General features: G+C 33.5%; 1 protein-coding gene across 1 annotated transcript in view; it reads right to left on the bottom strand.

Moving 5' to 3' along the window:
• Hdac9 (histone deacetylase 9) overlaps window positions 1-12,527 on the bottom strand; it is a 662,331-nt gene that overhangs the window by 44,901 nt on the left and 604,903 nt on the right. Inside the window, exon 24 of the mRNA XM_026407939.2 lies at window positions 10,615-10,748. Within this exon, the coding sequence (XP_026263724.1) occupies window positions 10,615-10,748 (134 nt within the window). The remainder of the gene's footprint in view (window positions 1-10,614; window positions 10,749-12,527) is intronic.

The following is a 12,527-nucleotide window of genomic DNA, read 5'->3' as shown; positions in this document are numbered from 1 at the left end:
CTAAAGCTATGTGATGTATTTAGTTGGGGCAATAAACAGCAAAAATATTGGCAATTGAGGCTAATCAGAATTATTAAAAGATAAATAAGGAAGAAATTTATGCAAAGCAAAAAACTTTTGCATGCAAAAGGTTACAGTAAGATAAAACAGATGCAATGTAAGAAATATTACGCAACCATTATGCTATCTCTGTGGAGCAATTCCAATAAGTAATAGTAATTATCATGGAATTAAGATACACTAGATACAACCTCTAGACACACAAATCTCTCATTCAGCTTTGCTATATGTAAAGCTAATCACAACTGTTACTTACAGCCATTCTTCATATAGAGTTGAGAATCTCAGCTAAATGATAGGAAATTTATTTTTCTTCATCTTTATAGAAAGATGAGATATTCTATGGACAGGACTCAGATGTTTGTTCAGTTGTGCATACCGTGTGACTCTAAGTACTCTAGCTATTTTAAAACACCATAAAAATTGTGGTCATTATCATTTTCAGGTTCTTTAGAATAAGATCATCTAAATCATGAAAAGTATTTTCCGTTGGTCAGGATCCATCTGTGGAAAGAAGCAAAGCTTATCCTTGGAGAAGCTCTTGATTAAGAATTTTAAAACACTCTGTGCTCGTGAGACATAAAAATCAGCTCACTGTTATTTTCATGATTCAAAACAGAACAAGAGAAGCTAAACAGAGCCCTTGTGAATGTAACAGGTACATAAGGATGAATGCATTCATTAAGCAAGTAAAGGATCTATTAAATATTCTTGTAAGCTTTTATGTTACATTCTGATATTTCCCTAATATCCCAAATGTTTTCATACTTCTATGCTTTTATCGATTCTGTTCCTTCTGACTTCTTTTTCTCTACCCTTCACTGAATCAGCAAAACTGCTAATCATTCAAGGACCAGCACAAATATTGTCTGCTTCTCAAATTCTCTGATAGAACAAATTATTTCCACCTCTGTGGCATCTCTCCTGACCAATACTCTTGTTTCCTATGCACATTATATCACAGCCACATTTACCATTCTCTACTCTGTTGTGAGCCATTTAAAGACTAAAATAGAGCTTGATATATGGTAGGCATTAAAGAAAAAAAAGGTGGAACAAATGAAGGAGGGATTAATTGAAAACAAACATGAAGATGTGGTCTTCATTCACTCTCTGTAACTGACAAACCTGAGTGAAATATATTTTTCTTCTTGGATGCCAGCTGTGACCAAGGGATGGTTTTAAGGTGACAGACCAGAAAAACAACAGTGACAATCATTTTGTTCTCTTAGAAAACCGTGCCCAAGTTTGAGACAGTTCCTCTCCCCTGTGTGTGTTGGCAGGGTTGCCTGATGTGGAGACAGGTACTTCTCCAGAAAATATGCAAGAAAATGGAAAAGAAACCAAGACCCAGAGCAAGGAGATGCAGAATGGAAATGCCAGTGGATAACAGAGGAAAATAATCACTCCAAACTGGAAAGGAATAGAAAGCCATAACATGGAGGCAAAATTAAATGAGACTTTAAAAGGCATTGAGATTAGTCCAATTTGGGGGTAATTAGGGTCTCCATAGTACCTAGACTTTCAACCCCCACACATGGTATATTCTTTACATTTAGTCAGATTTTTGGTAATTTCTCTGAAAATAACTTACAGTGTGTCATACATAGGGTCACATTTTTGATAGATTTATGTTGTCTACGTGTTATGTTTTGATGATTTTGCAAATTATGTGTGTGTATGTAATTTTATTTAGGAAAACTTTCTGAAGATAATCTTAGACTTGTAAAGGTTTACGAAGATAGTGCCAAATACCCATATAAGGAGAAACAGGAAACTTCATCCAGTTTCCCTTAATGATAATAGGTTACAGAAAGTCGATACATTCTTAACTTTATTTTCTACTGTTATTGATGGTATAAAATATACATAACTTATTTTTATGTGATATTCTGAACGATTTTTGAATTTTCATTGACTTCAGTTGACTAATAATCTTGTAAACTTACATATTAATTTGTAATTTAAATAGAAATAAGTTTTATAGATTTTCTACATACCTAATCATACATAATATGTGAATGAGATTTATTTATTCCTCTCCAATCTTATTTGAATAGGTTCTCTTTTACTTACCCTATTGTACTACCTAGGATTCACATTGAAATGCTGAAATGAAGCAGTAAGAGTACATGTATCATTTGTTTCTTATAAAAGTTTTCATATTTTACCATCACAGCATTGTACATAAAACTCCAAAACTTGAAAAATATTTCCACATGCATCAAAGTTAGAATATATAAATAATCTATAGCATTTTACTAAAAATTATTTTTATGAAACTATACACAAATTATTTTTATGAAACATTATACAATGAAAAACAAACAAAGTGTAGCTAGCTGCAACAAAATAAATCAATATTTCAAACAAAATGTTGGAGCAAAAGGTGTTAGATTCAAAGAAATACATGATATATGGTTTTATTACACAAAGTTCAAAAACAAGCAAATGAAACACAGTGTTAGAAATCAGAAAATAGACCCCTTATAGTATGAGATGGGGTACTGATTTGAAGAAGAAAGATGGGGTCTTTTGAGGTGCTGGTATTATTATATCTCTTGACCTGATTGATGGTTACATAGTTAATCTTTTGCAACACACCATTGATTTGCACATTCATGTACATTCTGTTTTCTGTACAGGTATTATATTTTCTAATTATAAACTACTAAAGAAAAAGTAAAAGTCTCCCAAATGACATAAGAGAACAGGGACACAAAGCCTGGATCTTCAGAACATGTTCTTTCCACTACATTATGGTGCTTCTAAAAACAGTGAGATTATATGTTTTGCAGCAAGAGCAACAAATTACATTCTTAGATACAGGTCATGATTCACTTACAAAGGGAGCTGAAAGTTCTCTGCAACATTCAAACTGACTCAGACAAAATGAAAAATGTGTTTAATCGTCAGGATCCAAGATGTTGGGGGAACTTTCAAAGAATATGATGATTAAGACCAAGAGGACAAGAGAAGCAGATTGTGATATAGACTTGAACTTTTGGGCTGATGAACTATTATCAATTCCCTAGTGAAGAGGTATTGGTGATTTAAACTCAACTCTCATTTAAATAATTGGCTTAGAAATGCCTGCAATTAGTTGTATATGTTTAATTTGATTGCATAAGTCAATCTGGTTATAATTTTATCCATACTGTGATGAATGAGTCAGTCATTCTCAAAATAACCCTTTTTATTTGTTTGAAGTCACTAATATCCTTGACCAAATAGATTTGCGGGGGGCACTGAAATCAGGGTAGATTCTATTGACAATCCGTCTATAATGACAGACTGTGAGACTATTCAGATTAGGTCTGCCTGCACCCTACCTTTGTGTGGATGATAAAAAGGATGACATCAACACAGCAACAAAGAAACATCTCTACTCAATATCACTTCTACAAGCCCAAGAGTAATGGGAGGACCACGATGCAACAACAAAACAGTGTTGGTCATTCAGTGCATGTGAGATACTGAGGAACATTTTTAAACAAGATAAGAGGAACCAATGGGCTGGGCTCTAATATTACTGCTGTGGTTATTGAATAGTGGCATAGTGGTCTATTGGAAAGTTAAAAAATTCAATTGGTAATAAATCCAGTTCTCTGGGTAAATCTGACTAGCGATATTCTTGTTATTAGGTAAGATTGTAAGTCTACAGCATAAGGAGAAAGCATTTTGAACCAAAGTGAAGTTAGGGAAGTTAGGGAAATACCACATACATTGAAAAGCCCAGGTTTTCAATATTTATACTGAAAACTAATGTTTCAATAACATCAAAGGGGAGTTGGTTCAGTGCTTTCTATGTAGTTTTCCAACACACTGCCACAGTTTGGACATCAGTTGTTAGGAAGGTGGTTTATTTCATAGTACATGTACCAAATCTTGTGTTTACTTGCCCCTGTTTCCACAAATAAGTGGAAATTGGACAGTTATATTTCATGAGTCCTCAGTGCTCCATTTTCTTTGATCCTGGATATCCTTCCACTCATTTGTTTTCTATTTCCTCTTCCTTTAATCTGCTAATTTTCATGGTTTGAATTTTTTTTCCATCTTTTGTTTTAATAAACCTTTTCCAAAGGCTGATTTTTCTGCTTAAGAAGATCTGTTTCATTTCATGTAACAGTGGTGTTCTGATAAACATTTAACCACTAACTGTCCAAAAAAATAGCCCTCATTTGGTACTTGCTAATGTCTGTGGTGTCGACATTCCCACCAGGGCCTGTTTTAATCTACCATTGTGAGGACAAGGAACTCACACTTGAGTAGAGATGACACACTTGGCTTTCACAACCCACAGGAGTCAACTGTGGCATAAAACTGATGTAAACTGAGTCAATTTCATTCATTGATAAACTGGGTCAAGTTGCTCCTAATGATTCTCTCCCCAATAAACTATTATTTTCTTGAATGAGCTTCTGCCATCTCTATAACAAAAAATATCACTGTGTGGTGTTTGTTGCTGCTGTTATGTTGGTTGTTATTTTGTCCCAAAGCATGGATTCATTTGACCAAAGCTTCCATATTTTTCACACAAATTCTAATCCTGTGATATTCTATTCCACTGATCCAGCCTTACCGTTTACTTTATTCCACTCAAATGGCCTCCTCTCTACCAAAACCAAAAAAAAAAAAACTAACTTAAGAAGAGCCATCCACAATCCCAGAAAGTCCTTAAGTCTTTATCTATGTTTTTATACTATACAATAAATCTTTTCCTTAGACATTAGTTTGTCAAATCACCTTTTAAGATCTAGGTTAAATGCTACTTCTTCTAGAATATTCCTCAACCCTTATAGCTAAAAGCAAATAATCTTACATTATATTCCCAAAACACTTTGATTATATTCCTTTGACTTTTACTTGTATTACAACTTTTGCCAACAAAATAAATGCCCACTAAAAGGCTATTTGTTGAATGGACAGATAAATGAATGTTATAACATGTTTGCTTCACTACAAAAAGGTAAATGGGTAAAAATAATGTGATTATATATGTATATATGTATATATGCATATATGTACACACATATACATACAATGGAATATTACTCAGCCATAAAGAAGAATGAAATTATTGAATTTGTCAGTAAATGGATGAAACTGGAGACTATCATACTAAGTGAAATAAGCCAATCCCCAAAATCCAACAGCTGAATGTCCTTTCTGATATGCAGATGCTAACACATAATATAGGCCAGCAGAGAATAGAAGTTAATTAGATTAACAAGGGGGAAGGAAGGGAATTGAGGGGAGATGGGAATAGGAAAGACAGTAGAATGAATCAGACATAACTTTCTTGTGTTCATACATGAATTCCCCACCAGTGTAACTCTGCACCATGTACAACCACAAGAATGGAAAGTTATACTCCATGTATGTATAATACATCAAACTACACTCGACTGTCTTGTATAACTAAAAAAGATCAAACTAAAAAATTCAAGTATTAAAAAAACCTCATGACTAACCCCAATAACGTTTTTTAAAAAAAGAAATGCTTTATTTTTCTTTTACAGGTAACCATAAACTATGAGGTGTCCAGTTTCACAACCCACAATTCTTTTAAAATCTCCTGAAAAATCTCAACAGATAATACAGGAGACCTGCATAATGGAGTTTTGAATTATCAAAATATCAATGGTTCATTTGGCATTTGCTGAAACAGACAGCTTGCTTTCTCATAAGCAATGCTGAAATATACAGAACATAACTTCATAGGCTATATCTATACTGGAAAGAATCTTTAAATCATATTTTCCAAAACAGCTTTCCTCTTTTCAGATCATCCATAAATTCTCTTTCAAAGTATGGAGACACTTCAGTGTCGGAAAGAAGACCGAACACACTGCTCTGGCATAGCACACATTTCCCTGGTATTCGGCTCTTTCTTTTATTCATGAATTGGAACCATTTAGGACCTTGTAAGCTTTCCCAGATTCACACCAATTCCCCAATGGACTACACTTCAGCCATACATAATCTAAAGGATGAAAAAGAGGGCAAAACAACTTCCCTATTCAAAATCCAGTGCAAACAGACCCCTGATGAGCAACTTGGACAACAGCATCTCAAGAGTTCACCTCAGGGGTGGTTGTCAACACTCACAGCTTTAGAGGAAAAAGTCATCTTAAAAAGATTATCAACAAACACGATCACTGTTTAGCCACTGTTTGAGAAATCCAAGTCAAATGAAAGCAGCTAAGCATACTCAACAGGAGATGGTACTTATTAAAAAAAAAAAAAAGAAAAAGAAAAGAAAAGAAAAGGAAAGAAAGAAGAAGAAGAAGAGAGAAAGGAAACAGAAATCAGAATTCAAACTTCAAAATGAGTGAGGAAGATCTAGAAAAAAAAATATATTGTATACTCCTGAGCAAAAGCACTAAACTTTCAGTACTAGAGGTCACAAGGCCATCTCAACAGCTTTCACGTCTAAGATGATGTGGGTTTCTCTCTCTCTGGCTCACTCCCTCTCAAGCCATCATTTATTGTGTTTTGACAGGTGGTCTTCTAACCTCTATGTTCTCAGCTCACTATCAATGCTCCTATTACCCATCTCCCATCCTTTCCTTTACTTCTCCAAAGTTTTCAATGTTTTCCTTTCGGATTCCATAGGAATGGCAACTGCTTAAAGTTTTTCTCACCTCTTGGGAAAATTTCTTTCAGAGGAATCAACTCAGGGTGCCACTAATTGGCTTTGCATAACAGTAGGTAAATTTGGTCTTAAAGCAACTGTGACACTATTTGCCAACCAGATCCAATACAGATTACCAAAATCAGATTCCCCAGGGAATTCTATTACCAGTTCTAAAAACTATGTGGCTATTCATTTAAGTATCCCTGATGCTTTTCCAAGTAAACTCATGATTCTTTTCATGTAGGTATTCACTTCAATTTCTTGCAAATCCCAAGCTGGTGTTTCTAAGCGCTTCAATGAAGAAGTTCAAAAATATTCATCAAACACTGATTGGACCGATAAATCTAAGTTCTAAACTTTGCCAGGGAAAAGGGGGGGAAAAAAAAAAACCTCTGGTATGTCTTCCAAATCAGTTGCCTCTAGGAATTTCCTGTACCATGCTCAAATTATTTTTAATCCAACAGTATATTATTTTGACTGACCTTGTGCATATTTCTTAAAAGAATAGTTAAGAGATGTTTTGCTAAGTAGATTATGTCATGGTAAAAATATTTAAAAAGAAGAAAATACTGGTTTGGGGTACAACACTCAGATAACTTGATTTCTTAAATATCAAGAGTTTTGGTACCCATCTATGGGTCTACACCAAGGTGCAGAGCCAACAGATCCTGCCGATTTTACAATTCCTTTGGGTTATGTACTACATATTATTTTGCTGATAATAAGCCATAAGAAGCAGTATTTTGCTATATTGACATGGCCTGGCCAAGAACAACAAGGAAAAGAAATAGCATTCAAAAAAAAAAAAAACTGGCAAAATGTTTATGAATTCTAATCCTCTGCACATGAATAAATACATCTGACAAAGTGCAGAGTCCCTCAAAAAGGCCCTTCTTGACCTTTCTAATTTGAGTTCAATTGCATGTTCAGTGTTGAGAAGCCAGAGTGGGTTCTGCCAGTATTTTAAGCTCAAGGTTTAGTACATTTTTTGTTATTTGTAAAAGCGAAATCCCAGATAATAAGTTATAATTGCTCTATTAATCACTTGAAAAGGAGGTTTGGAGGGAAATTGGGATTTGAAATTGCAATAATTGGTATCTGAAAGACGTCTCTTTTATTTTCTTACCTAAAGCTCACCACATAAAATTGCTGTAAAAACTGCATGTATGCGCCTTTTAAATGGTGAGGTACATGCAATCTGCCTTTTATATTATTTTTTCTAAAGGAATGAAATTTAAAACTTCAATGCAGTCATGATGATCTTTGACCTGGAAAAAATACCAAAAACCAGGCCTTGGATTATAAATTATATTGTCAATGAAAGTGAGAAGAACTCTTTGTTTCTTGAGTTGTTTCAAGTATTACATTTTCATTTCCTTTTTCCAAATGAATTATAACGTACAACACACTTGTATTTTTCTTCCATTTTTCATTTAAAAAAAAATCCTCTTTCTCTTAGCTTTGTTTCTCTGTGCACTGATAGACCTGTTATAAAAAAAAATTCCCTTTCAATATTCAATGTAACAACTCCATCTGTTGTCCTCACAGTATCTGGTGAGAAATCTATATTCTTGTGTATGTCTCTAAGAAACTTTAGTGGAAAAAAATACAGAAATATTAGATTATTCAAACTTCCTTTATTTCACAATGAACAAATTTTTGGTTGTGCTCACTCAATTGAAGATGGCCAATCAAGAAACAAGATCATATTTAGGGTATTATAATAACGCCATTAAACGTAATGTCAGACATCCAGAAAATTGAAGTCAATTTAATAGTCAATAGAGCCAAAAATAATCATTTCGGTTTTCATTTCCTGGAACTTTTTTGAGCAATCTCTACACCCCTGTGGGCAGAATTAAGAATGACCATTGATATTTTTGTACCTGCCTGGTCTTTCTAAAACTGTAGAGAAAAGGCACAGATCTCAAACTTTAGCCCAATACATTATAAAAACCATGTAACTGCACTCAGCTGAATCTGTTTTGAAACCTAATCATTTCTTAAAGAGAGGGATCATAGAAGAGATTATTCCATCCTCACTGGAAATACTCTCTTGAAAGAACAGAGTTGGACCAAGTGCAGAGATTACAATAGCAAAACGAGAATTTCATTTGAATGGGGTGTTCAAAGAGAGCCACTGAAATCCGTAATTTCCTTCCACTTAGTCAGAAAAGTAGTTTGCTTTTGGAGCCAGGTAACATTTCTTTCTGAGCAGGTCAATCATCAGTAGCCATAATCCACAACCTATTCTGATTTTCTGCACATCTGGTGTAAGCCTTTATAATGCAAATATTAAAACCAGTCTGCTTCTCTAAAATATTTCTATAGTATTTAAAATCAAATAGGGGATTTGAATATACACAGGACGTGCAAAAATGTTATCAGGTGTTCAGGGAGAGTAGAACAAATTAGCTGATAAAATAGGTAATCATTTATTTTTTGCATCTTTATTGCCTCACCAAAAAAAAAAAAAATCCAACATTCTTTTTATGTTGATGGATCACAAGAAAATGAAAAAGATTCTAACTTTTAAGGGAATCCTAGAAACCTTGAGTTGTGTGTGATCTGAAACAGCAGAAGTCCACTGTTGACACTAATCATTATGTAATTACATCCTGTGGGTTATTTTGCTGTCTAAAATTATGCAGCCCAATATGTAAAGCACTTGAGAAGTTATCAGATTTTCTCTCTAATATTTTTATTTTGAATTAAAAATATATATACTTAATTCAATAAATATGTCAAAATAATAATGTCAAAACAGTATAGGTTTATAAGATAATGTGACAATAAAAGATAAATGTTCAATGCAAGGAAAAAGGTACCTTTTTTCCATAAATACTATAGGCAAACCCATGTGCTACTGTTAAAACAATATGAATGATAATTTTAAAATATATATATTTATTTCATAAGTAAAATTATATTTCAAGTTCACAAAAGAAAGGCAAAATATATACAATTTCATACACTATCAAAAGATGATTCACTATAAGGAATAAGTGAATTATAATATTAATGCATACAGAATTGGACTTTTGCAGGGTACTGGAGATTTAACGCAGGGGTGCTTAACCATACTTGAGCTACATCCCCATACTTTTTTTCAAATGTTTTTATTTTGAAACAAGTTCTCACTAATTTGCTTAGGCCTTGCTAAGTTGCTGAGACTGGTTTGGAACTTGCAATCCTCCTGCCTCAGCCTCCCAAGTCGCTGGGATTACAGGCATGTGCCACTGCATCCATCTCTGAAATACTTTTTTGAGTTGCAATTAATTGGTCCAAAAGTTTGTCAGGATTTGGACATAAAACTCACAGAAATTCAGTCCTAATTCTGCAGAGTGGTCAGTAAAATGTACTTCAATGTAATTATGTAGTATTAAATAAAAAGAAAGACCTATAGCTATTTACATTCAAGCTCAAATCTTGGATCTAATGCATTCTGGCTGCATGCGTTAGATCAATGGATTTCTCAACTTTTTTTAGAAATAATATTTCCTTTTTATTATGGAGAATTCTTAAATGATGATAAAAGTAGATTATCAATATTTTTAAAAGTTTTATTTTTCTGAACTGACAATCCTACAAGAAATCTTAGAAAAGAAACAATGTTAAAATTTCATTTCTTATTGAATGTTTTAATGTTCATTTGATTGGGTCTTATTCCCAGAGTTTATCTTTACTCATTTTTGAGTTGTGTCAAGGGAGTACTCTGTGGATTCTGTGGCTGGGAAAAAGTTGTAGCATATATAACATGAGAGCTGTTAAATTGCACTTATTCATAGCTTGCTTACTTCCTTAAAGAACAAAATTGAGTTTTATAAGTACGTGGAATTTTAAAAAGACATTAAAATATTCATTCATACAGGTCTAAGCCTTTTATTTGACTCTTTTGCACTTGTAAATTTTACCTCATTTCCTAGAAGGGCATTTACACAGGCTTCCGACGCATCACAGATGGCCGTGAGATCGTGTCCTCCTTCCAGAGCCAACACCACACGTCCATCAGCCAATGTCATCAGTTGCTCCGTCAAATGACCAAAGCCTACCGTGACACAAACAGAACATTTCAAAAGCATTAAATCAAAGAAAGTGACCACTAGAATCTAACAGTGAGCATTTATTCTGTGTAAGTTCTTTCTCAGCCTTTCCAGTGAGAACACATGTAGTGCTCATAAAAACTTTTTGGTTTGGTCCTGTTATTATCTCCTTTACAGAGGAGGGAATCAAAGCCCAAGATTCCACAGATAAAAAGTACCACAATCAAGACTTGCACCCATCTGGCTCTTTACCAGTGCCCAGTACGGTCTCTCATGACACATGCTACATGTATCTGGATGAAAAACTTGAATATTGCTCAGCTGATGTTAACAAGGCAAACTATCCTATTTGCTTCCCATGTGCCTCCCACCTCCATCATGTGCCTTTACTTTATTATAAAAGGAAGTGTTTTATACCTCACCTCACATTACTTGGCTATCACATTAGGTCTTTATAGATATTATTTTATTATGAAATATTTGATAAGTAAAACATAAATTATATCTGTATATGTTATAAAGTATAATATGATGAACATCTGCTTATTCATCTTCTACTTTAGGGCAAATAACATTAGCAATGCCTTTGAAGCCCCCATATCCCCCTTTCAGATATAATCAGCCTTCCCTGTATGAAATCAGGATCCGTTGCTGCTGTCAGTAGGTCAATTTATGTTTATAGAATTTATTTACCCATTCTACTATTAACAGATTTTGTTTTTGTTGTTTCAAAAAAAATTCTCCTTTTTTGTTATTACAAACAATGTTGCTATGAATATTCTTATGCAAGTCTTCTGGTGCACATATGTAAGAATGGAATGAAATTGTTGAGTGAAAATCTGCTAAACAATGCCAGATTATTTCCAAAGGGCTATTACCAACGCCCAGTCTTAGAAGCTGTGTGTATAAGAATTCCAGTCCAGTCACATCCTTGCCAACATTTGGTATGATTTGCAAAGTGGATGAATAAATAATGTCAGCTTATTGTGGTTTCATTCAGTAGAAGGAGGGAACTTTCTATTTCTAGCTTGAATTAGAGTTTTTATTCAAATGGTTATAGAATTTAATTTAATTCTTTCTCTACATGGATGGTATTTTTTCCTACAATTTGTAGTGTTGTGAGTTACATCTATTAATATTTCTAATATTACATTTATGGAATAAAATAAGCTTGTTCATGATTAATATCTTTTTAATACACATCTGGGTTTATTTTATTTTACTAATGCTGTTTAGAATTTTTCACCTCTATTAATGAATGGCATTAATCTATAATTTTCCATTCTTGGATTGATCATGTAAAATTTGATGTAGTTCTTCACTTGCTATATCTCTTTCATTATCTGAAAAGAAGATTAGGTAGACAGCTCTGGCAGAACCATATGTGTCCTGCATTTTTTGAGAGAATTTTTAAATATTGATTGAATTGTAAGAGATTATAGGACAATTCATGCATTCTATATTTTCCTGGATTATATTTTTCTAGGAATTTGTTTCCTTTAGGAGTTTAAATTTACTGAAATAAAATTATTTTCTTTTTGTTTATTTTGGAATTCAATTATATGTATGAGGACATAATTATCCAATGTATCCTCAGTGTCTCTTGAGTTTTCTTTCATATTTCCAACTCTTTCTGTCCTGCAATGTGTATGTTTTTTATTTAAATCTATCTTCCAGACTTTCTCTCTTCAGATGGCTCCATTCTCCTGTTTAATTCCTCTATGCATACCTTCACTTCAGTGAATGTATTATTTAATTCCACAGTTTCTATTTATTGTAGCTCA

The sequence above is a fragment of the Urocitellus parryii genome, chromosome 3 (genome assembly GCF_045843805.1).
Source record: "Urocitellus parryii isolate mUroPar1 chromosome 3, mUroPar1.hap1, whole genome shotgun sequence".
NCBI classification, from domain to species: Eukaryota; Metazoa; Chordata; class Mammalia; order Rodentia; family Sciuridae; genus Urocitellus; species Urocitellus parryii.
The sequence above is the reverse complement of the archived record's forward strand: the minus strand, read 5'-3'. Positions and strand labels throughout refer to the sequence as shown.